Source organism: Nesoenas mayeri, assembly GCF_963082525.1.
Source record: "Nesoenas mayeri genome assembly, chromosome: Z".
NCBI lineage: Eukaryota > Metazoa > Chordata > Aves > Columbiformes > Columbidae > Nesoenas > Nesoenas mayeri.
Genome location: NC_137542.1, coordinates 50,813,784 through 50,840,569, shown reverse-complemented (window position 1 = coordinate 50,840,569; position 26,786 = coordinate 50,813,784). Strand labels below are relative to the sequence as shown.

The 26,786-nt window shown below is 40.1% G+C and overlaps 1 protein-coding gene across 1 annotated transcript; it reads right to left on the bottom strand.

Moving 5' to 3' along the window:
* Positions 1-18,073: 18,073 nt before the first annotated feature.
* PLK2 (polo like kinase 2) lies at positions 18,074-23,379 on the bottom strand (the record flags this gene model as incomplete). Its single annotated transcript, XM_080362480.1, has 14 exons — positions 18,074-18,265; positions 18,387-18,497; positions 18,584-18,713; positions 18,800-19,040; positions 19,302-19,425; positions 20,064-20,161; positions 20,579-20,726; positions 20,819-21,017; positions 21,247-21,342; positions 21,588-21,675; positions 21,943-22,072; positions 22,260-22,376; positions 22,536-22,643; positions 23,167-23,379. The coding sequence occupies 14 exons, from the start codon at positions 23,377-23,379 to the stop codon at positions 18,074-18,076; spliced, it is 1,995 nt and encodes a 664-aa protein (XP_080218606.1).
* Between the last annotated feature and the right edge of the window lie 3,407 nt (positions 23,380-26,786).

Below are 26,786 nucleotides of genomic sequence, written 5' to 3'. Positions count from 1 at the left end.
AGTGCACGAACTCCTGTGTTAGATATTCACATTGTGCTAGCCCAGATCACAGCAATAAGATGTTCAATTACTTCTGGGGAGAACAAAAAAGGATATTAGCATATTTATCATTATACTTTAAAATAAGATTGAACACTCATTAGGCATGCATAAAGGAATGTAAATGAAATTAAATCCTCACAGACAATTTTCGAACACAGAACTTGAACACTTGAACCAAAACCTTTTGCCATGGTGCTCTGTTGAGATTAAACGTACATGTGAATTGGTCTTTTCCCACTGCTTCTTCAAAAAATCAATTTTCATAGTAGTTAGTATTTACTTCTCCTTTTGCTCCTGCTACCACCTGTTCACCCTTATAAATCAGATGATATAGGTAAGTAGGCTAAATTCTTTTTCTAATCCATCCAACTATCTACAGACTTTGCTAACAGCTTCCTCACTGGACCAGTTCCTGAAAGTATTAGGTGTTTAATATGATCAGTATTTTTTCCCCTTTGTGATTTATAATCTATTCAGAATAGAATTGTTTGATTCAAAGAATAAAGTTGCTTTTCTTGTACTAATTTATGAGTGCCTGTGTTAAGGGGAACAAACTAACTGCAATATTTAAAATTATTGTTTTCAGCAGCTAAATGAGTCCTGAGACTAACATAATGTCTCAATAAAACAGAACAGGCTGTTTGCACACTTGTCAAATCTATGTTGTTATTTATTATGTATATATTAATAGCTTCGTATAGATAGGATGCTTATAAAACAAACACAAACCTAGTTCAGTGTTCTTTTGATTTGAGACATCACAGCAGTCTTAGAGCCTTGTATAACAAGTAACCAAGGCACAGGTTCAACTCTGAGCTTTATCAAATGTGGGAACCTTTCTTTCTAAATCTATTTTACTATGCTAAATTTACATTGAAACTCTATAGTTTATACTTAGTAAAAGTAGCATACTCTTTATATGTGTTGTGCTTTTCACCAGGAAGTGGGCTGGAGATAGGCTGACTAAAATCTGAGAAATACTGTACAATTTGGACTTATGTCAGAAAAGAATATTGAAGAATTATTCCTAGCCTTGTTCTTAAATGTTTTCCATTTCTCTATAGACTGGTCACTGAAACAGTTACAGTATCACATCTGACAGAAAATTATTTTCCTTTCACTCAATTTGTAGCACATATGTCAGAAGAGGGGTTGGTTTATCTTCTGTAAAGTCACAAGTTAAAACAGCCTCCCATTTCACATATAGTATTCACTTAGATTACAACTATGGCTACAGAAAAGTGCAGAAGATAGTGGTAAGTGCATCAGGGAAGGTGGAAAAGTACCATATTGATGTTGCTGCTGTAAAGAATTACCTTACTGTGACACACTTTGTTATTCATGCTGATGTTGGTTTGGCACAGGAGAACTGTCAAGTGTGTAAAGCTGCTCCAAAAAGCTGAGGTAAAACATGAGGTGGCTTACATTTGTCTGATGAATAATTGTACTTCAGTAGAAAAACAAGAAGTCAGATTTTTTAGGAAGAAAATAATCAGTGTATTTGCAGCATTATTATTAGAGAATGTTAATTCATACAGCAGGGTAATTCCAAGGAATCCAAGCTGTTAAATGATAGATGCATATACTGGACAGGACATTAAAAACCATCAGTATCTTCACAGAGAATATGATATTACAGTAGATTAGATCTTGGAAATATAGCACTTAACATCCTTGTTTTATGAGTACAATGTTTTTTTATAGAACTCACAGCAACGCTTACTACAAGGCTTTGAAATTCCTGATTTTATTATTTCTAAGTACAAGGTAAAATAAAAATCAAGCCTTGCTCTGTAGCACAATGCTTAAAAGTTAGTAGCAAGCAGACAAAGGAAATTAATATTCTGATCATAGAGTGAATGTTTAGTTCAAGTTTGAGCCATTAATATACAAAAATGAGACACAATGTTTTTAATTGCTTCACAAAGTCCAATCAGCACTGAACATTCAAAGAAGTCTGAAGGTGACAACTCTGAAACAGATTGAAGTGTTAAGATACTGAGCACTGAAGTGTTTAACCATTAGCTGTTTACCATAAGTGAGATTCAGAGACCAAATGTAAGCATAAGGATGAGGCACTTCCAAAAAGCTCTGCCAAATCAGGCAAAGAAGCTTGCCACACTCACCAAAAAGAAATATCAGACAAGTGTTAAAGTGTACTTCTGAAGGCCTTGGACAACTTTCCTCAATCTGTAAAGAAATGGTTCTGGTTTTTTAAAGGTTAGGAAGTCTGAAACCTCAGTTCAAGGTAGTTGCCTACAGCAGCCTTCCTCCCAAAACTCTGCCAGCATCTTCCCTCCCTGTACCAGTAACTCAATGAATGAAGAAAGACCAGAATGTTGGATATGAGCACAACACTAGATATGCACTAGTTACATTTACCACAAGTTTCTCTTCTGACTTCATCTGCCAACTTTGTATCCACTGAGGGAGCAGTTTCCTTCTCCTTCTAATAACTATTTTATCCTTCACCAACAGAAAGGACGGTCAGGTAATAGTATGTATTGGGTAAGCGGTTACTTCCACAAACTAGCAAAATAATAATTCGTAATAATACTGTAGTGCAGTGGAACATGGTCCACCAGCGTGGACTGTGTGTAATCTTTCACACGCAAGAAACCTTGACCAGTCTATAACTACAGACACTTGAGAAGAACATTTCCTGTCCATTAGAAGGACAGCATGTATGTTATGCTATCTGACCGGCAGGAAAGGGAAGACAACATCCAGGCCAACATCCAGGAACCTTATAGTGGTCTCTTGTAGGTGCTTTTACAATTCAGTATATGACAGTGATCTCCTTCAACATACTGGGAGTGGCCAGCATGGATTTGCCAAAGGCAGATCAGGCGTGACCAACCAGATTGTCATCACTGCAGAAATGACTGGTTCTGTGAATGAGGAGAGGGCAGTGGATGTTGTTTACCTTGACTTTGGCAAGGCTTTAGTGTGGCCTTCCACAGTACATTTATAGAAAAATTGAAGATGAGTTTCACACGAGTAGTCTGCAAAGTGGTTGAAGAACTGACTAGTAAGCAAGGTTTTACAGTTGCAGTGGTTTACCATTGGAAGTATAACCAATAGTTAGAATCGGCATTCCTGAGAGGCTGGTGTGCAAGCCAATGTTGTTTAATATCTTCATCAAGGACAAGGACCATAGGATGAACTGCACTCTCAGCAAGTTGATGGATGACACTAAACTGGGGAAATGCTCAGTATTCAAGGGGAAATGGCCAAGGGGGAATTTAGCTGAAGCATCATTACAGAGAAGACAGAGCCTTTTGGATATGCACAATGAAACGACAAGAGTTACAACAAGGGAAACTGCAGTTGTAGGTAAGGGAAAAATTCTGCACAATGACAGTGGTTAAGCACTGGAACAGGTTGCCCAGGGAAGTTGTGGTATCTCCATCCATGAACAGTTTCAAAACTGGAGTGGACAAGGTCCTAAGCAAACTAGTCTACCTGTTAAGTTTGTCTTGCTTGAAGCAGGAGGTTGGACTAGATGGTCTACAAAAGTCTCTTCCATCCTAAATTTTTCTAAGCCTCAGTTCCTACATTCTTCAGATCTGCATGTGTTACAAAAGCTTATGGGCAGGCACAACTGAATATTTTCCCTGAACTAGGATATTTCCTAGAATAAAGGTTTATTTTACAAGTTTGCATTAAAAAAAAAAAAAAAAAAAAAAAAAAAAAAAAAGATATTGCACTTTGAAAAGTGAAGGTACTTTTCAAAGAATCTGAGAACTCTACAATAATAAAAATTATTATGTCACAGAAATGGAATCCACTTACTTAAAATTCACATATATGGACATACATTCATTTGTGAGTGGGCAACAGGAGAAAGATATCTTGAGTCTTGTCCTATAAATCTTTTGTATGTATATAAATAAATGAAAACTATTACATTGTTCTGACACCTCAGACTTCACCCCAGTATTTATACAGGCTAGAAAAGCACCTGATCATTCATGACATTGTTTTGTTAATGGAACCTGGCACAGTGTAGAAACGTTTTACTTTCCCACCCATGAGTCTAAGAAAGATTTGCACTTCAACATATCAAAAATAAAACATAATGTCTAGCATTACTTTGAAAGTACTTCAAGCACTGAAAAAACTCATATTAAGAAACTTGCTTACCAGTATCACTTAAAGGTTACTTTGGCAGTGCCAGGTGAATGATGATTTATACTTCTTATACTAGGCTCATGTCCTAGGACATTGCAGAGCAGCTAGTAATTTTAAGAGGTCTGTTTCAGGCAGTGTTTTTATGTGTGAATTTCTGAAGAGCCTTACAGTAAGAAAATATAAAGTACAGTTTATGAGTGATCTAAAGGCAAAGTCCCATAAAACTGTTGAGAAGTGAGTCAGTGATGTTTACTGAATTTTTACTGAAATTCCCATGGTACTTTCAAAACTGTATGAGAATTAAGCTTGCATTACAGTTTCCTTTTCCAGATAAACTGATGTGTATACCTATGCTGGGAAAGAGTTTGGAGTACTCCTATGATAAGGGAAGGGAAAGGGAAAGGGAAAGGGAAGGAGAAAAGATTACTCTGGTTACCTTTATACCCAACAAGAATATTTAAGGATCTATTCCCAGTGGGAGAAATCCCCTCTGGTTAGCCAACTGGGAGTTAATAGGATGGATATATGTACAATTGTCCTCGGAGTACCTGCACAGCACGGCAAACATCCCAGTGAATTGCCAAAAGGGGACTGAGAAGCAGGGCTGTAAAGCAAGCCACATATGGAATGCCTCCCCAGCCTCACTGTGGGATCAGTGGACCCTGTGTTCCCTTTCAGCCTGTTCCTGAAATCTGCTCAATATGCACCAATCTTATTAACTAGTCTTAAAATGCCTCAACTTTCTTCTTGACTGTTGTACTGCCACAGGATGGTTCCTCATGCAAATTGGCTCCATTGCTGAGGAGTACACTCTAAACTTCAGTTTAATCTATGAAATAACAGTTTGACTATCCTTGTGTAGGAAGTTTGCACTGGCCTGCAAAGTACTGACCCAGGTTTTATTTGGATGATGCAATATAAAATAAAATAAAATAAAATAAAATAAAATAAAATAAAAATTTTAAAAGCACATACCAAACATTTTGAAAAAAAGTGAGGGAGCATTGTGCTCTCACAGTAGACGGCCTTCTATTCAAGGCACTTCATTTATTCTGTAGGAGTTCTTCACTATTCCTCTAGATGAACTTCCCTAAATTACCTATAAAGTATATGAAAAGGTCACATAAATCATCACAATCTCCATCATGCAGGAAATTGCCGTGTAATCCCAATCAAAACTGACAAACCTTAAGGAAAGAAAGCTGCCAGAATTTAACTCTTCAGTTTTACTTGGCCATAGAGTATCAATGAACTATTTTTCCTTGTTTTCTTCCTCCTTTCCAGATATAACCTACTTTTGTAGATTCACACAAATAGAAGATGGATAGAACATTTTATATTTGGGAGTAGCATTAGTTCTTACTCTTTCATGAGGTAAAAAAAAGAAATAAATTACACGATATCTTGTGAGAAAACAAATAAAATTAACTAAAAAAAAGTGGTTAAGTAAATTTAATGTCATAAATTTCAACACAAAATCAATTTGGAAAATAAAATAGAAGTGTGAACCACAAAAAAAAAAAAAAAAACAACACAAAAAACAAAAACAACAACAACAAAAAACCAAAACCACAAACAAAGGGAAATATCCAACATGTAAAAGGTAATGAGTCTTTTAGCTGACTAGCTGCAGATAAGCAGAACAATGTGTTAGAAGAAGTGTTAAATTATCCGGTAGCATAATTAGAACATTTTCAGATTTTCAAAAGAGAATAATGAACTTGAGTGTCTCAATTTTTTTTGTTTAATGAGGTTCCTCACAGGAACCAGAAATGTTCACCCACTCCCTGAAAAACGTATCTTCCTTCTAACTTGGATAATGATGAACTGCTTGCATTCAGGAGGTCTAAAATTCAGCTCTGAGTAGCATCACTTTTTCTGTAATTAATGAGATTTTAGTTGTCATATTATGATTTTATCTTTTGCTGCATATAGTATTTTTAAACCGCATTTAGCAGGAAAAGATTGTTTAACTTGTGATCCGCAACAGTATTGGTCCACTTCTACTTCCAACACTAGCAAACTAGAGCAAAGAATAAGACTGTGTGAAAGGTAAACAAATCCAGTGTTTACTAAGGAAGTCCAGCAAGTTCAAATGAAGGGAAAGCCAAAGGCGTGTGCATTTACACCAGAGGTGTGTGATGTCTTCACAGGAAAACTACAAAGACTAAAGAATAAAAGGAAGAATCAGTTGACATGACAAGGAAAGCAGCTGATAAATAAGAACAGAAAAAGATGGGATGCCAGATGTTATTTTCAGTCATCCTATACAGTAGCAAGATGTCCTGTATTAAATGACTAGATCTTACTTAGTATATTTATATATGTATATGAAAAAAAAAGAAAGAGAGAAAGAAGGTTTTCTCATATTTTTGCAGTATCTGTCTACTTTTCCCAGTGTTTCATATCCCTCATTTCCCTAACTGATGTAGAGCAGACTGTTCCAGAATTAGCTATATTTCCCCATATAATAAATCTAAAGAGTCAGATTTGCTGTGTGTGTACAATAGCATACGTTCATATTGACTCACTTGTGAACACTTGTAAATGTTTAGCAGCTTTGACAGAAAAAGACAATTTATTTCCTTCTTTAAACCAGTTTTCTTAAATTACAAGACAAAACTTCTTACTGGGAATGTTGGACAGCTATTGTTTTTGTGAGTTTGGAAACTATCCACAAAAGCTTTTCATGCTGAGGGGGAAAAAAAAAAAAAAAAAAAAAAAAAAAAGTCCAAAATTAGGAGGGCTGATCAACTACAAGTATCTCGAAAAAAGAAAGAAGAAAGTATCATGCCTCACAGAAGATGGCAAGATTTGCAGCAGTTTTCCCAAGGAACACAGTTCCAAGCACAAGTATCAGAAACCAGCTTTTCACAAGCCAGCCTTTGAGTTTTTGTTCCAGAGTTCATCCACTGCGTATTTAAGCCATGTTACTGGCAGCAGGGTGATGGGGAGCACATTCTTTGAAGTGTGCTCCCAGGTGATATGCATTAATGGAAATTCACTCTTCAGAGGACATGTTTAGAATTACCTATTTGTTGCAATTTTAAACACTGCGTGGAAACACTAGATCCGGAACTGGAGATTTCAGAGTTAGTGGCAGAGTCAGTGTGTTTACACAAATGGCTACAGTAGGTGTGATCACCACTGCCAATTCCAAGCAGCCTGATTATAAACCAGCTCCATACAAACCATATAGCTACACCATACTCAAACTGTCCTTTTCAGGGTATATTTGAGATGACAGCTATGAGAACCAGATGCACTTTTGACTAGCTTGGAGCAAAAGGAGCATAAGCTCAGGCCTGTCTCCTTCTGCCTGTGGAGATGTTTTCTCAAAAGTAATGTCTCTGGACTTGATCATGCTTTTTATTTAGTTTAATGGTTCACTGATCTTAGCAGTGTCAGCTCACGCCATATCACCACTTTGCTGTGTCCTGTTACCCAGGTGTGTGATCCAGTGGCCCATGTCCCCTACTTTGCCAATGCCAGCAGTCTCAGTATCTTGGTCCAATAGCTATCTCCCTTTTCTCTGCACCATGCCCTCTGCACAGAGTGCTTGTCCTGAGTTGTTCTGCAAGTTCACTGTCCTGAATTCTCTTAAGTCCGTCCCTCAGACACACTCCTTTCACAACACCTTAATAACATTGGCCAAACAGGACATATGCCCTAATTAGAATAAAACAACAAACAAACAAACCCCCTTAACTGCATTTTACCAAGCACCACCCCTTGCCAAGTGATCACATAGTCTTATTGTTGTTCCTCCTGTCATTTCTCACCGCCTTATTACTCAACAATTATTCTATGTCTATAATTAGTTCACACTGCTGCAACAGGAGGTAGTAACTCAGCTCCTTGGGCCTGTCTGAACATTTCCTGAAATCAGAGGGGTTTTGCAGAGGACAGCAGCCACTGGTAGGAACTGCTTGGCAAGTCCGTCAGGACAGGGAATCTGATGTCCTTTCTCTTCAGAAAGACACTTAACCACCCCTAGAAATCGTCAATACTAGTCACATTCCAAAAGATCTGCTATCATCTTAGGTCATTACATAATGAGAGAACTAACAACAAATATAGCTTCCCTTTCTCAGTGCAGTTCTCTTGATATCAGTGGAATTGCTTATGTGACCCAGGTGAGCGTGATTTACCCACAATGAGCACCTAAGGCAATAAGGAGTGTCTATTCAATTTAAATTAGGTAATAATTTCACATTCCTTCATTTCTGGGAAACTTTCATCATAGACAAAGAAAGAGATAACTTCTTAAAATGAGACCAGTAAGTCAAATTCAGCCATAATTATAGAACTTCTCTACATTTACTTATTGCTCTACTCAGAAAATAAGTCAAATCTGTGCTGCAATTTTCTGTGCAGTATCTGAAATATTACAAGGTTTCTTCTAAATGTAGCTTAAAACTGTTATGGATTTACTCACCCCTACATAATATTAGGTAGTCATTCTACTTGTTCTCTGTGCCTGCTATGATCTTGCTTTGTAGGCTTTCTTGAAAGCACGAGATTTAAAGGACTTAGAGTTTTATGGTTGTTTTACATCTGTTCACTAGTAGAAAAGATTGGATAACTGATCCCTTCTCTCTAGTGAGCTCAGAAAGACTTTAATAAGCATGATTGAAATTACAAATATGAAAAGGCGCTTTCTTTAGACTATCAAGAAAAGAAATAGTGAAACTTCTAGAAGTCTTTGAAGTGACAGGCAATACACTGATTACATTTCCTCCATTTTCTAATATAGTAGAGTCCAAATTGGTTAAAAAACCAGTATTTATAAACCCCTGCTAATGAACATAATTACAGTTGCAATGTCCAATACTCAGCTTTAGAAAATGGTAGAACAAAGGTTATTCATACAACATGAACTGGTCACATAATTACAGGATCACCCTTTGTTTTTCCGAGACCCTGCTTTCAATAAGTCCACAGCATAAATCCACTGTTTGTGGAAAGAGTTTGGCTTAAGTAGAAAATGCCATGTTTTTCTGTAGGAACCTTTAAGGGGTTTGGTTGTTTGGTTTTTGGATTTTATTTTTTTCCTCCCTCAAAAACACTGTAATCACTAGTTGCGAGTTCTTCATCCTCCAAGTTCCGACTTTGAGATCACAGGACCTAGGATGAGCACTGAGCAAGAGGAGTAGTAGTTGAAACCACTAAGACCTCTGAACATTTGAGAAACACTGTATCTCAAACTGATCAACAAATTCCATCTGAAGTCCATTTTACTTCTGAAAAATGGATGTACTAGCACTTCTTACGGACATGTTTTGGTGCTAGATTTAGGTTACAGTTGGACCCAATGATCCTAAGGGTCTCTTCCAACCAAAATGATTCTACGATTCCTCATCCAACAGGATTGTTCCACACAGAAGTGTACTACTATCCAGGAAGAATTCGTGAAGTGGGAAGCCTTGCAGAAGAGCCCCTAAATACTAAACAGATTCCCAAGGGGACCTTCAGCACTCCAGGTGTGAGTTGGGTGGATATAACATTCAAGAAGGGGAATCAGATCGAGAGTCACAGAGACAATGAAGCTACAGACTCTCATTTTGGGTAAGGCCCCTGTTTCATGTTGCTGAGTTGTTACTCTTTTCAGGTAACTATATTTCCAATCTCTGCACACCTTCCTGAAATCTGTTTATATCATAAACTGTCCTGCTTGTCTGTTCTAAATGGTTTCAGACTATCTGAGCTCTCTATGGCAAATTTGTGATATCTGGATACACAGGAAAATTTAAGGCTCCTTCTGTGTGGTATGTTTGTTGTTGCTGTCACTTAGGATAGCTAGTACATGTTTTCTTACCCCTACTTCTCCAGTTGCACAAATGCTGCAAGATGAAAAGTTAGACAATAACTAGTAAAACCAGGAGACTAACTCTTCTTCATTTTACATTTTTCACTGAAGAATGCACAGTTACAATGACTTTCTGCTGTGCTTCTTAATTTGAAACTATCTGCAAAGGTAAACTTGAGGCAAAAGAAGCTACCTACTAAGAAGACACTAATTTCACTTCTTATGGATAAATTAGAACATAGAAATTATTTACATTTTCATTTGTGCAGCTGATGGGCAATCAAATGAAAGTAGCAACAACAACAAAAATCAGAAAATAAACCACGCCAAAATACTTGAAGATAGGAAGATATTTCCATTGCAAGTAGCAGTACAGAACAGGTACAGCATACAAAATTCACAAATCCCCATCACTGCTGAAAGCTTAGGTTCACAAAATCAGTGGTCGCTTCTGAAAAGGCCACCCATATCTCACATACCTCAGACAACAACCATCATATCCCTGGTCACCCACCCCATGTAGTCCCCGACCAACCTAGAGCCTGGCTTCATGGGAACAGGGTGTTTTAGTTGCCATGCCTGTTGCTTAGTCATTAGCCTTCTTCCCTCAGAAGACTTCCAACAAGGATACCAATTAGTGCAAATGACTTGTAATTAGCAGTGACGATTTTTGTAATGTGGATACCTTCTCAGTATGAACAGGAATAAGCCACCAACTCATTTCACATGGTCCATAGGCAGCCATCAGGAGGTAAAGATTTGCAGTTAATAAAGGCCCATATGAGAATGAAACCAGTGACTCAGAGGAGTAACACATTGTCTTGCAATACTGGTCTCCAGTGGTAGCACCTCTAATCTAACTGGATCATTGTTAATCCTTTGTTTTACTGAGAATGTGAAAGTTTTCTAAGCACACACTTGCATATTTAATTTCCTCAGAGATGCAGATTGTGTGTAATAAGCATGCTGCCTCCTGACACGGCACCTACTCCACTACATGAAGGGGAATTCCCTCACCCTGTGTTCCTCCTGCTTTCGCCTGTCTCACCCCATTCCCATCTCCTCCTACCGGCACCCTGCCTGTGTCCACTGCCTTCACTTTCACCCGCTCCGGCACTGCTCTCTCAGACCTCTTGGCAACAGGTGTGGAGAAGCTACTGAGTAGGTTCAGGTATCTTCCTTCCATTCTCAGCTCTGTTTAATGTGGGAAGGCTATAATTTTTCTGGGATTTTGAACTTTTCCACTTGACTCGGTCCCTTCTTGTTTCTTGACTCCTTTTGCTACTTTTTCTCTGGTCACAGCCCTTTCTCCCCTCTGTATTTCATCCCTGGTCTTTGCCAGCTGTCTTCTCTGTCAACTCCTGTACCCTCAGAGTACTGTCTTTTAACATCTTTCTTTGATACAAACTCATGAGATAACACTTGAGCTCGCTCCCCAGCCCCAAACACAAGAGCTCCCACTTCCTCCTTCTTCTTCCCTTTTACTAACTGATAATGGATCAATTCCTCTGTGGTTTTTATTCACTATTATTTTCTCCTCCAAAGATCACTCTCTTCTTCCCTTCCCCAGCCCTGCTACGACCCTCATCCTGTGGCAATGGTGGCTGAAAGTGGCCCTGCCCTGGGCCTGAGCCTGCAGTGAGACCTGTCCCAGGGCTGTCCCCAGCTACTCTGGGCCTGCTGGCCACTGCCTCACCAAGCACCTCATCTGGCTGTCTCCTTCGTCTCAGCCTCCACTTCCTTCACAAGGCATTTGCTCGTGAGGACTCAAAACGGCTGCCTCTGCCTCACAGAGATCTCCACTTCACCAGCTGCCCCAGCCAGCCCTGCCCCATGTTTCCCTCCCAGGGATCCCTCCTCTGAGTCATGGCTCTGTAGCACCTTCCCATTTCTGCCGGTGTTATGGGCTCCCTCACTTTTTCCAGAGACCCTCTGTAAGCTCACATGTTCCCACATACCCTCTTGTGCCATGACTCACGCTCCCTAGCTAACCTTCTAATTATTTGCAATTAACAAGAAGGAACTGACATGTGGTGGAGATGATCAGGTGTGAGGATGAAAAGCTCAGTGTAAATGCTTAGAGAGAGAGAAACAACACCATATACCACTGAATAATCCTGTAATCACTCTGTGTACATTCTCCTTTCCATAACCCCTGCCTGACCCTGTGTCCTGTTATGAGACATCTAACCTCAATTATAAGCAGAGACCATCCACTTTCATGTCCATGGGTTCTCAGCACTAACAGACATTGGGGTGTCTGAAAATCAGGCCAGCTTTTTTTCATTTGCTGTGTAAAACATCATATACAATTGTTGCAGCCTAATACATAATAAAAGGCATTTAAATTATCATGACTTGTCTCAGCTGCCTTGGATTTCCTGTACTAAAAAGTCTAGCCTTTCCTGTTCTATCCACTTATGGTACCTCATGCATTTTTTACTGCAGCTATCCGTGACTTGATGTGATGGAAGGCATGATAAGCTGGCCTTAAGGATGATAAGCAAATTCGCTTTTTTTTTCCTTAGAGAATTAAACTTGCTTTGATGGCATAACCTTGCTACCTTTCTTCCGCTTTTATTGACTATTATCCCCTGCCACAGCCTACTTTATAATGCACTATACTTCCCCCTTCTCCTCCCACCAGAACCAGTACTCTTTATCCACTGGAGCCAGAATTGCACTACAAAAGCACTCTCTCTCTTCTCCACCGAACACCAATCCAAAGCCATAAACCTCCCTTGAAATTTTCAGTGTCATTGTTCATACAAAGTAAGGAAAAAAGCCTTATCACCTTAAGTTCCAAATTATAGAGGCCACTTTTAAGAACAGAAAGCTTCATGTGTGTAGAATTTTTGTGAATTGTCAGAGTTTACCTATTAATGAGATTCTAATGCTTATGCCTGTGAAATCGATGTTTGAAACATGAGTGGGAGCCTGTAAGGTCTTCCTGAGTCTGCAATAAGATTGAAAAGGTGACCTCAGAGCTTCTTTTACTCATCTTATTAAGTGTTGATGTGGTTATTTAATGTGAAATGCTGTGGTCCACAAGAATATCCAAGATGACCAGGTTTTAAGTGGCTTATTTGACTTATAATAGCAGTTAGTAGTCATCTGTATCTAGGAAGACATAGCTGTATGATATGTTATCAGCCCCAAAGTTCTTAAATTCCAGTAAATAATTGAAATGAGCTGATGTTTGTTCCTCAGGGTAGGATATTGAGGAAAAAAAAAAAAACAAACACAGAAAATCAGAGGAAAGGTAGAAATGAGATCTCCAGGATGGGAAAAAAAATAAAACGGAGTAGCTGAGACCTCTAGTAACAATAGTAGTAAAGCACTAAATATGCTGTGGAGCAAGTATCTTAAACTTTTTTTTTTTTTAATTTTATTTTTTTTTAACAAAAATGCTTGACTTAAATAAAATTTTAATCTGAACTATTTATCCATTCGGTAGCCATGGTCAGAATTGTGCTTGTTCTCTGGAGGGAAGACTACAGAGGCTGTGCTGAAGTGCTGAAGTCTTTCGGAAGGATTGGTGAGGAGGAAGGAAGCATTGTGGATATCTGGGGCTCTGGGATGACTGCTGTTCCCTTCCCTTTTTTTGTCCACCTCTGCCTAAGATTCTTGGCATATGGGAAGACACCTACCCACCCACTCACAGAGCACAGTTGTTCCACCCTCACCCTCTTTTTTATCTGACTTGGAAATTATCAATGGAAAATAAGCAGTTATTTTCATGATCATTCAAGATAAGCAAGGCAAAGCATAAAGTAATCTTGATTTCTGGCCTGCCACAAGAGGCAGCACTACTACCTTCTGGCAAAATGCTTAGGAGTTTGTTCAGTCCCTTCACTCAGAATCCATCGTGGCAGCAACTGTAAAGTACCTTATTGCTTTTTAACCACTGTAGAAAAAGTGGTTAGTAACTCTTTGCCTGAGCCAGTTCGGTACCAATAATGCTTCTGTACAAGGTACTGTTGATTTCATCAAGTCTTTAATGTTCCCATCATGACAGTTTAAGATGTTTCTTCAAATAGTAAGGAGTAAAGAGCAGTAAATGGTCAATCAAAAAGATACCTTACCCCTGTTCAGATCACATCTATGTGATGGGGACGTCATAAAATGTTTTTTTTCCCCATGATTTCACAGCAGTAGAAAAAAAAACCCAAACAGCAATGGTTTCAAACTTAGCCTAATTCTATGACAGAATCTTTCAGATCAATTTTATTTCCATACAGAAGCTAATTTCTGTGGATAAATCCCAGAAGCTAAATCTTTACTTTCTATTCTAGTAATTTCCAAATAGTGATGAACCATGATATTAATTTCCGATTACTGTATATTTAAATGAAATTTAACCTCTTAATTTGCATCTATCAATCTAACATTGTCACAATTCATACAAAGACATCTCTGCCACCGTAAAGACTACAAAAAGAGAAACAAAAAAACAAAAAACAAAAAACAAACAGAGAATAAAGAGTATATAAGAGTACAAAATCAGAAAGAAAAAAAATCTATGGTCTGTGCCATGCAAAATTGTGGTTGATTCCTTAGGTATGCATCTAGCTGGGGGTTCATAATTATCTATAAGAACCTGTAAGTTTGTGTCTGTTTTGTTGTTTTGTTTGTGTATTTGTTTATTTGTTTTGAAAATGCATATTTACATTTAGAATCCGTCTAATCAGACAGGAAGTTTGCAGTTATTGATGGGTAGCTGAAGGATCATTCTCCAATCTGACTATATAAAGCTATTTCATTAGTTCTGAGAAGTCACTGAACCTTTTTCTAGTTTCCTGAGTAAACTGGACAATGAAAGATATTTTATTCAATATTGCAGAGCACCATGTGACCCAAACTCTATTTTTTTTCTCGTATACAGTATATGAAGTAATGTAATGAGATGGAATATCTTCAGAACACCTTAAATGGATTACAGAACGCCCTAGAACACTTAAGTGACTAGTGGCATCACTGGCTAATATATTACGTTAACATTGAAGCATGACCTATTTGATTAGTTTGCCTGACTTGTTTGCTACTGGCAGGTTAACTCACTGGGCTGAACGTATATATGCAAAAATGTATTTTAAGATTTGATAAAGATGTTATTTCCTGTGTCCTCCACTCATACCTGAGAAACCTATGCACCAACTTTCACTTAATCCTTTAATCCCCATATTTTAATTCAAGTACATATGCTCCCAAGCTAAACTCTTATGCTGTGTTTGCTCTTGCTTTCAATAGAAAAGATTAGGATCACTGTCTGACAAGCATAAAATTCAGGCCATAAAACTTTCTTTCACGATAAGATAAGACATTTTTTATATAGATTAGTGGACAAATATTTTTCTAATATTAATCTTCCTATATGAAGAATTACAACAGGGTTGTTATGTGATTGGGTAAAGAAGGTCAACTGGTGCACTACAGTGTCTTATTTAAGTCAGGATCCACCCTGGAAAAGAATTCCAGAACCTTTGTTCCTGATGCAAGTTCTTACATTATGAACTTGAAAGCAGCTTTCCCTCCTTCGGCTGAGAGAGTAGGGCAAAGGTACTGTACTTTGAAACGGGTATTTCTCCTTAACCTGATATAAACATCTCTCTTATTTTGCAATATGAAAATAAAAAGTGAGTTAAGGATTCAGAGCACTAACCAGGAAGATATAGAAGGATTTAGAAAATACCAAGCATCCTGGTACTACACACACACGTCATATACAAATAACTGACTCACTTAACTGCATTTCAGTGAGGCACATTACAACTGTGCACAACCTACTGACACCCTAAAATAGGATTTAGGGCCTTTACATCCACTTTTAAACATCTTACACTTGAAGTCACTTTATTTGCTTACACCAGCCTGAATTTCAGCCATCAAAAGATGGTTTTGATTCTCAAAGACATTATAGCAGATAAAATAAATGTTCATACTTTCTCCGGCACATAGACAAAGAAAGAAGAGTTTTTCTGGTGAAGCAGTTAAGTATTTAAGCTCAAGTAATTTTTTGTGTTCTGTGCACTCAAACTATATGCTTACTGATGTAATAAACAGAGAGTGAGATCTTACTTTGTAAAGGAAAAGGGCTCAACAATAGTTCCATGTGTGCTGCAAAATTAGGTAAGTCATGGCCTCCCAGGAATAAAATCAATCATTTTCCCTTGACAAAAGTAGACAGCTGGGAAGCTGAATTCTGCTCACCATACCAAATACATATTTTACTTCACTGAACTGCCTAGAGTCACATTAATGAATCCTTCTGTAGAACTCTATGAGTTCTTCCTGTCTAGACTTGAGAAGTAAATAAATATTACCTAATGCATGGTTTCAATACAAGGAAAACAATCACATATATACACGCTTGCTGCAAAATGAAGCAAGCCAGTACTCCACTGCTCACTATTTTGGGTTGACATCTGTTCTTTGTTTAGTTTGCACTTTAGTTTACATGGACTGTATGCTCCTTGCATTCAGCTGCTTTGATTGAAACACTGATGGCAATTGAGGTCTGTCTTTCAGAACAGACTTCAGTTATACAAAGATTAATCCAAATATAAGTGATCAACTACTGCTTGCTGCTGCATCAGAACAGTTGCTTGAAGACTGCTATGTGTCTATATACAGTCACATGCAACATAATATTTAGAGCCCAGCCCACAAGATGTCCCCACCCTCCACCAGATCATGAGTCCTCAAAAATCCCATGTATTTGCATAGTTTAACTGACGCATGACACTGTGTTCAGTTTAGGGAAGCAATTGCTCCAGTAAGTGTACATATATTAGCAGTGGGACTACACCAAGCAGCAGGCCAGCCCTATGCTGTCCTCAGCTCTTTTGATCACTTTACAGAGAACTTATGGGACAGCCTATGTGGGAGTTGGTCTTGGTAACTCTTGTGGTCGTCTAATGTTACCAGCTTGGCAGAGTAAACCCAAATTTGCTACTAAGTCAGCCTTTAATCTTCTCATCATTTTGTTTCACTGTAATGGATTTACCATTTAACTAAGGCCAGAACAATGCCCACAATAAAGTACAATCTACCATTGAGGTGTCAGGGTACTTCAGTCCTTTGGTAGTCAAGGGCAATGCTTGCACAGCAAGTAAGAGGAGGAAGCTATACAACTCATTATCATAGCTACTGTCCACCAAATATCGTCCAGAAGTAAGGAGTTCTTTTCAGAAGTACCAGTTCTGGGATGTATTATCTTGAAGAGATCCATACTTTCATTTTTAGGCCCTAGGAGAATAACTAAGTGTTAAGGCCTACATCCTTACTCTGTAAGATCCATCAGCAGTTGCTTGAATCAGCAGCAGCATGTTGGTGCTTATGATTATGCATAAACTGCTCAGTATTAGAAAATGACATTCATATCCTGAGTTGTAGCAGATTTTCTAAAAAAATGTCATAAGGAAAGCAGACCTCAAGATTTTTCATAATGCAACACAAAGCACATGAAGGTATATTGTAAAGAATGGAGAATTATGCTTCAGATTTCTGTACTCTTTATTGCCAACAGATTTATATTTAAAATGTCAAGTCAGGAAAAAAAAAAGTTGTATAATAAATACTTGACTTTAGGCTGTAATAAATAAAAAAAAATTATTAACAAAGAATGCACTTTTCCAGCCACAAGTGTGGGCATTTTTGAAAAATAAGGAAAAAAAAAAAAAGAAGAATATGGCCATAGTTCACAGTTAAGCAGCCAGAGGCTGCTTAGTACAATTATCCCCAACAATGTAGCTTTCCCCTCCCTTTCCAGATGCATATTCACAGTTTAACGCCATCAGAAATGCTCTCTTACAGAGCAAGCACACTCTGCTCAGAGTTCAAGTCAAAAATATCTTTAACACATACATGAAGCAAGGAAAACTATGGTCTGAAGAACTCCTTGTCACACCATTTTAATCCAACAGCAGGTTTAGGCTTCCGTCTAATAGATGTGTGCCCAGCACACTAGGATAGTCAAGTTTTCGTACCACCACACATCCACCATCAACATACTAGTTGCTCCATCATCTCCACTGCATATTTCACAGTGAACAAGAAGGTCCATTTGGTTTAATGAAGTCAGTCCCTTCAGTTACATCGCTGCAGCAGCATGTTCAGAGCATATTCCATTCTGTGCTTTAATTCCAACGAGCAGCCAGAAACTAAGAGAGTTGTCAGACGAAACGTTGTGGATATCCTTTCTTCGTTGATGTAGGTAAGGAGATATTCCTCACTCTGATTGCAAATGATGATTTTTGTGTGATCATGATAGAAGTTCACCTGTAAAAGAGAAACAAGTTCCTGTTTTTATACTTTCTCTTCTCTCTTTCTGGCACTTATCTAGTTTTATTGCATTTAAGTATTTTAGAAACATTTTCTCCAGTGATTCTACCAAACTTACTTGAAATGTGCCATCATTGAAGAGCATCATTAATGCTTTATCAGATTTAAGCCACTGTAAGAGGTAAAGCCTGGGCCTGCGTACATCTGTTAGGCTGGGCAAATCTCCTCCCTAGGAAAGGGAACAGACTATGTTAAGTACTCAGCTCACAGGTAGTTTATTTTTAGAGCTCAAGATCCAGAAGGTGCTGAACTTACATCCATGAGGTTCTCTTCCATGTAGTGAGAGAAATACTTCAGTACAGTTACTTGGCTAATGAACTGTTCTGGAGCCTCTGTGGCTGCAAAGACAGAGCACTGGCCCAGCTCAGCATAGTAGTGGACAGTCCTGTAAGAAAAGCAAGGAAGTTAGAGATAAAAGCATTTCATGCTTAAACTGCCTTGGTGAGTTGTCAGTTTTGTAATCATTCTTACTTTTTGTCTGGTAGAAGGCTCATATGTGCCCCATTGTTGAAAAGGACACCAACAGTGTGATCTGACAGCTGGTATCCAAAGCCATACTTGTTAGAATAGTCCACCCATTTTGTAACCCATTGGAAGGATGCTGTCAGCTGTTCTTTGGGAATGCTGTCTGCTTCTGGCATGTTCTCCAGGCATCCTCGCAATACCCTTGCAACTGTATCAGCAACGCTTCCCATGGTACTGTCTTCCAGACCTGAAAGAGAAGGATTATTAGACTGACATGAGCATACAAAGAGAAGACTTCAATTCTAAACCTTCCAGTTATCTAGATTGCAATTTTAAGTTTAGCCTTTATGGCTTTCCAGTTTTAATTATTCCAAAATATTGGCTGTAAAATTTAGAGCATCAAAAATAGGGAGTTGGGAGGAAAGCAGCTGTTTGTTTCAAGTTTCTAAGTCTGAGACAAAAAAAAAAGTAAAGGTGAGATTTAGAGATTAACCTTTGCTGCACTTACATTCACTGCTACTGCTGCAGCTTCCCAAAGTTCCTCTGACTATCATGCGAATAGAGTCTCCAATCTGTTTAGTTTCTGGTAACGCTCCCAGCTTTGCTACTGTTGTGGTAAGAGGCTGGATCTCCTAGAAGATATGTCAGACATGTAAACATCAAACATAGCACAAGCCAAGGCTTATATGCCAGTTTTGCATGACTCTTTTGTCTCACAACAAATGATAAATTCTAGGGAAACCGGTATTAATGTTTCCAGCAAGTACAAAGAGATGCTGTTAGACTGAGCTTAAAGAAGCACACCAGGTCTTTCCATTCTTCAGATCCTCAATTTGCATCTTACATGCTATTAATCAGTCCTCTACTCTCTTGCCCTAGCAAGAGAAGAGCTGTGTGCAGGTCTGAACATCAAATGCTAGGAGTTAGATCTCAGCAATTTATGCTTTAAGAAGTCCTAGTTAACCGTGAACTGAAGCCCTGTATTTGCAGTATTGGGAAAGAGTACCTGGCAGACAAGTTACCACATAGGTCACAATGGAGTCTAGGCAGATACTATAATTACTCAAAAGCCAAAATTGATAGTGTCCCTACAAAGGCTACCATACCTTGGTGAAGCTTGGTTAAGCCCTCTTAAAGCAACTCTCCTAATCATTTAAGCTTGATTATGCTGTGTACAGCCCCAGCTCCGATATCCAAGGCAAATATAATTTAATTATAGCTACTCCACCCAACTGTGATTGGATTTGAATTGAAGTGCACTTGCATTTACCTCATCTGTTCTGTGTTTCTGAGGCTGCTGAGTTATCGATGTCTTCTTTAAATCATGCCTGAGCTTGTAGATTTCTTCATCTTCTTTAGCTAGTCTGTCTGTAATAAAGGAAAAAATACATAATGCTGCATCTGGAAGTACTGTTCAATTACAAAAAGCCTAACAAGTTAGCTGCAGAAAGTACATTGTCTCCCTCCCATAGCTTCTTCTAAACCTGATAGTCTTCCAGAAGAGAGGTGCAATTATAGACAAAACACCAAGCGACTATACTTTAATAGACATCACAGAATAACAGGTAGCAAATACAGACTCAGTATGCCATAAGAAGCATTTACTTATATAAGTTGGCTTAAGTTGCAGGCTACCATCTATATTTGATGATAAAGAGGTCTAAATTAACCCAGGAAAGCTCTGAGACAAATACAAGTGCTCTGTAGCTTTCTCATAGCTGTACACTACTAGCATGACGTTGACAGCACAGAGACAAATCTCATGCATAGCTACAATCCACTTACTGTGAGTGTCGAAGTATCTGGCTTTGTCCTTTTTACCACCAAAGAGAGCAGCAGCTGCTTTTTTGAAGAAACTTTTAGCAGGACTTGACAAATGGAAATCAGGAACAGTGTGACAACAGCTAGCAGGAAGTCGATCAGGTGTAAAGCCCTGTGGAAATGAGATTGAAAGAAAATTTTAGATCACAGTGTGCATTTTTAGGTTGGATATTTTTTCCAGTCAGAACACCAGACAGTACAAACCTGTAAGAAAAATTCATGCCGAATTATTTCATCTAAACTGGGCCGATCTTCAGGATTTTTTGACAACATGCTAGCTATTAAGTGTTTTGCAGGTGCCAAGAGAGATGAAGGCAGGCTGTATCTTGCTTCCCTTATACATCTGTATGTTTCTTTAAGATTTGTGGTCTCAAATGGGGGTCTTCCCAACAGCATTGTATACCTGTTTAAAAGCAAAGGAAAATAATGTTATTTATTTTACACAACCACAATGCTTATCTAGAACTACTGAAAAGGTTTTGTCTGTCTCCTAACACTAAGGAGAATATCTGCACTTGGGCTATACCTGTTTAAAGGGTTGCAAACTGATGCAGTACTGCATCCCCTTGGAACTCTTAAAAGCCTAAGCTAGTGATAGAAATATGTAATTTCAAAGGCAACAAAGTACTTACATTACACAGCCTAAGGCCCAGATGTCAGATTCACAGCCATGCCCTTGTTTGTTGAGAACTTCTGGAGAAAGGTAATTTGGTGTGCCACATATTGTTCTGCAAATCAAAGAGGCCACAGAGCTGGTTAGTATTTCAGATAAAAAGAAGAGAGAAGCTAATTTTCATAGGGCAGGTTTTCATCTCAAGTTTGGACAAGAACTTAGAGACTCCTAAGGAGGAGCTGTACGAATGTTAATAGTGTAGACTTGTTTCATGCTGTATCATGATATGGGAACAGCGGATTCATATCTGCCCCACTCGTCAGTCAGATATTTATTTTTTCTTTTTTTTAATGCTCCTACCTCCTCCTGTGCTCCAGTGGTTCCAGCCTCGCTGCCAAGCCAAAGTCACCCAGTTTTAGTTCCATATTCTCATTAATAAAGAAGTTACCTAGCAGACAGAGAAATTCCAGTTAGTCGTTTCTTTTCAAGGTAGGAATGTACTTGCCACAGGTGATGAGTCATACTTTGTTCAAAGCCAGAAGCTGGCCAAGATTTTTTTTTAAGTAGGAATGCTTAATGTCACCCCTTAAGCGCTCCAAGTTTCCACTGTAAAGACAGACTGAGCTGATTCTATTAATTAAGTTATCACCATGCGAGTGTGAAGTGTTAAAATGCTGACAGGGCTGGAGGAGCGTCAGTAAGGCACAAAACTCACCTAGTTTGAGATCCCTGTGCAAGATTTCCTGTTCGTGAAGATACTTTAGCCCTGACACAATTTGCCTGAGGTAGTATCGTACTTCTGGTTCTGTCAATACCTTCCTCGCTTTTAGGATGTGAGCCATTGACTGCAGAGGAAAAACAAAGGCAGAAATGTCCATTAACATTCACGCACAGGATTCACCTTAAGTAAATCAATGCAAGGAGAAATGACAGCTAAAGAAGCCACAAAAAATACCTTTTACACATCACACATTTAAATTACTTGCAGATTCCAGGTAAGTAAATACTGGATTTCTCCCAGCTGATGCTCACCCTTCTACTGCAGTACTCCAGAAGAATGTAAATATTCTCTCTGTCTTCAAAGTAGTGGTAAAACTGCACAACATGTCTATGATTAAGCTGTCTGTGCAGCTCAATCTCTTTATCAATCTGAAGAGACAAAAGGAGGAGGAAAAAAAAAGTGTTGTTAGCCTTGCGTCCACAAGGTTGAGCAGATAGCTCTATCTCAACCATTTTGGGAAAACGGCTGGGCAATCCAGCACACAAGGAGAATCTCAGGAGGGAAAAAAGTCATGCATGCACACACACCTTTTCCCTTTGATGAGGTTTTGCTACTCTGCTGTGAGGAATGATTTTTGCAGCATAAACTTTATTTGTTGTCAAATCTGTCATCTCATAACACTTGGCGAATCCACCCTAGAGAGACACACGAGAAAAAAGCAATTATAGCAGGTATGAAAGAAGTCCCACACTTAGTCATTCACCAGCTCATGTATTAGTCAAGGAGCGCAACTTCCTTTGCATAGAACAATTTGGTAAAAGACAGGTCTGAGGTTCATCGCGCATCTAAAGCGCGTTGCAGCTCACCCCCGCCCCGCATGCAACATCGAAGTCCTTTTCGTAGGCTTTCCCGAGCCGAAGGCGCGATCCCGCTTGTATTTAGAGGCAGATATGAATCGGGGGACAGGAAGAGTGCTCGGTGCCACCGCGTCTGGATCGGGGCAGCCCAGGGGCAAATCGGACACCGATCAGGTCGGGGGACAAGATGGGGGGCGGCAGTGCGGCGCACTCCGGCATCTCCCAGGCGAAAGCAGCCCCGCAGAAACAGCGCCCGCCGCACACACCCCGCACCGGCGCTCCGCACCGCGCTTCGCCGAAGAGGGCAGGCGGCACACCGGCCACCGCCCCGGGAGGGCAGGGGTCCCGCCACGGCTATTACCTTTCCGAGCACCTTGCCGCGGCAGTAGCGCTTCCCCGTCGTGGGGTCGGTTATAATCCGGGAGACCTCGGCGGCGGGATGGGCGTGCTGGTGCGGCTGCTCCTCCGCCTTCTTCCTCCGCGACTCACCGCCGGCTGCTCTGCCCAGAGCTGCCTCGCAGCCCTTGGCGCTGCCACCGCCCGGCGGGTATGCGATCGTCCGCAGCAGCTCCATCACTGCCCCTCGCCGGCTCCGTCCTGCCTGTCTGCTTGCCCGCCCTACCCAGCCACCCGACTGCCGACGCGCTCCGAACACTAGACAGGCTCCCGGATCGTCGCTTATATTGCGGGCGGTGGCTCCTCCCCGGCGCTGCGGGACGGCCCCAGCGGGCCCCGGCTCCGCCCAGCGGCTTGGCCCGGCCCCGGGGCGGCTCGAAGGAAGCTGGGCCGGGCGAGGGCAGCCTGCTGTACCGTGCTGAGCGGTGTGGGGCCTGAGAGGGTGGGGCATTTTGTTGGGATGGGGAATAAACCCCGACGGAGTCCTAGGGCAAGCGGGCGCCTTGGGGGATCGGCCTGCGACGATCGGCTACTCTGCTCACCGTCGGCCCCCAGGGGAACTCGGGAACCTCAGTACAAGGTGTATTTTGCTGACTTGACTGTTGGTGCCTGTGGGGCAGGAGGAGTTTCTGGTGGGCAATCAGTGCTGTGGCCTGTATGAGCTGCAGCCTCACGTACGTCTGTTGGTGCATATGAGGAAAGGAAGGAGTTTTTCCCACCTGTGCCTGAGCTGCTCTACCACAGCAGAGAGCCAGGGGCTGGTTTTTATCTCAGTGTGAGGCTGTGGCACATGGACTTGCTCAGACACTGCAAGTCATTGAGATGCATGCCTCAGTGCCAAGGAGCTACCCTGTCCCTCCTTTTGCAGGGGCAGCCTGTGGCTAGTGACACCCTCAGAGCTGTCTGACAACAGCCAGATCTAAAATCTTACTTTCACAAGCAGAAACATTTCCTTAAACAGCCCAAATGCACATAAACAAATCAGTTTTGAAGGCCTCTAAAGACAATTGTAGCCCAGGACCTTGGGTCTAGATGTTTTGAGTACCAGATTGTTGAATAGTCAAGTGTGTGTATGGGAGAAAAGTTTTGAAATGTGAAATAGTTTTGCATTTCTCTTATTCGGAAGATGCAAAAATGCTAAAGTTCATTACTTCTGTAGTTTGTTACACATTTCTGAAGTTTTGCTTGCTTGTTGGCACACACTAAGAGTATTTCTGCCTGCTTTTGTTGCTGGTAAAAATCAAAGTCTGGTTGATTTAATACAAACGACTCTCAGTTCATGTAACTACAAATTATTTCAGTGTCAGTTTCTGAACATACATCATTTCAGATCTTAAATTAACAGCAAAATATACTTATTTTAGAGTGTCGACATCAGGATGCATGCTTTATCAGAACACCCTCTAAAACAGTAAAAGTGAAGAACACCAATATTTAAATTTCTCTACAGAGGTATTGCATTATGCAGGTAACACTGCTCAGCTGTCAAATATATTGGATTGTGTAGACACTACGCATCTGCCGTTTTTTACTGGACGTGCACTCCTGCATGCAGGTGTCTTACTTCCTACCTCACTAGTCAAGTCATATTAGTAGTGGTTAACCGTAGAGATGGAGGTAAAAACAACAAGAGGTAAAAGCTGGGATACACAGACTGCACTCAGTCCTGTGCCCACTCACCCCGTAGCCCCACAAGCATTGGCTTCCTGTGCAAATATTGTTTCCCTCACACAATTTAACTTTTTCCAAATTAGTATCAATTATTGCAAAATAAGTTACTTAATGTAAACATTATTCTTGATGCTTTGTTTTCTGTCAGTAAACTGCTTTAGTCTGCTGTGCTGAAAAGGGAAAAGGAGAAATTAGGCAGGATGGACATACAAGTTTTCCCTCCACTGGAAATAAGTGGTACTGCACGTGGTAAAGCAAATTTAAGAACAACAGGCTGTGTCCAGTAATGTTTTAGGAGAGATTATTAAGCTTGACTTCAAGAGAACAAAAGCACATGGTTAAACCTGAATATACAAAGTGTTCTGTTAAGCAAAACTAGGACTATTTATTCTCACATACAAACTCTTTTAACTGTGTTCCCTCTGAGTTACAAAAGGCCATGAGACTGCCGAGCTGCCCCGTGCAGCCTGTTCAGTTTGTCTAAGATTGTTTATCCCACTTTGGCAGAGGTATCATTTACATAATGCTCATCTAGAGGTGCCCTGTTTACCATACTGTTCATTGCAAGGTTTTACAAAGGAAAAGCTGTTGCAAGAGTAAGAATTTTTGACATAATTATTAACCCTGAGAAGAATTGTATTTCTACCCTTTCTACCTCTGAATTTACTCCTTCTTCTTCCCTCTTCTCCAGTCTTTCCACTGTCTTGCAAGTTCTGTCCTGCCTCCTAAGTCCAAAGATGCACATGTCATCAGGTAACTTTAGCTGTAGGTATAAGTTGAATAATTCAGTGCTCCAGCTGCCTCTAAAAGCTTATGTGGTGGCACTTACATTTCTTACACTTAAATTTCTTAGCTTTCCATGAAGAGCTACTGGATATTGGGCAATTAATATATTTTACTTTTTCCCTCTAAAGCTGTTCTTGGAAAAAATAACATAAATGCAAAGACTGGAAACTGACCCTTTCGTATCTTGGAACAGGAAAGCCATCCTAGCCAGCGGTCTGTAATCTCCCACTTTTTCTTCCAAGTTACATCAGCTGAGTGCTCAAGTGTACCTGCAGCCAGCATGAGAAGCTTGTTTGCAAGCTAGCTAAGATAGCAGCAGCCTTGTCAGATTGGTATGCAGAACTGCAGTTACCCTGGCAAGAAACAGGGCTTCAGGCTTCAGGCCTTCTTGTCTCTGGCTCCAGAAAAAAAAAAAAAAAAAAATCTTATCCCTACATCTTTATTTTGACACAAGCGTACTGCTTTTTCATAAAAGCCTGATTATCCAGGATCTGGGAAGCCTGAGTGTGCATAAATGCCTGGGTCAGATGAGGATTGGGAATTTGACAGTTATAAGTGGCCTAATTACAGGCTTGTGGGAAGAAAGTCTTGGCAGGAACTACTTGTTCTTACGCTAGCATTGGGAAAAAGAGGTGTTTGAAGACTTAAATTTCCAGAAAGAGATGCAGTAAATCCTGGATGTTCAACTCCCTGCATATTACAGAGGCCTGGCACTGTGTTCAGGGCCGTGAATTTGCCAGGGCAACCAGGTCCTTATGTGAAATCAGTACCAACATCATCTACCTGGCCTCCAGACTGTCTCACAACTTCCTTCCTACAGTGCCACCAATACGCATTTCCATCACTGGTATCCCAGTCTCGGCCAATTCACTGTGCTCCTACAGTCACACACATCCATAGTTGTGCAGTCCATAGTGGGCTCAGGTGGCAGCCCACACTGGTTTGGCAGGCAGTGCTGGACTTCTGCTCAGCTGGCCTCATCACTTGCTTTCTGCTGGGACAGCGCCTGCTCTCCTGCTTCAGGTTTGTTGTCAGCGGGATCCGTCTTTTCCACTTAGCCAGTCATGGAGTGCCCTCAGCTGCTGAAATGAAGTTATGACAGTTTGTCCGAAAAGAAGCTCATTCTCC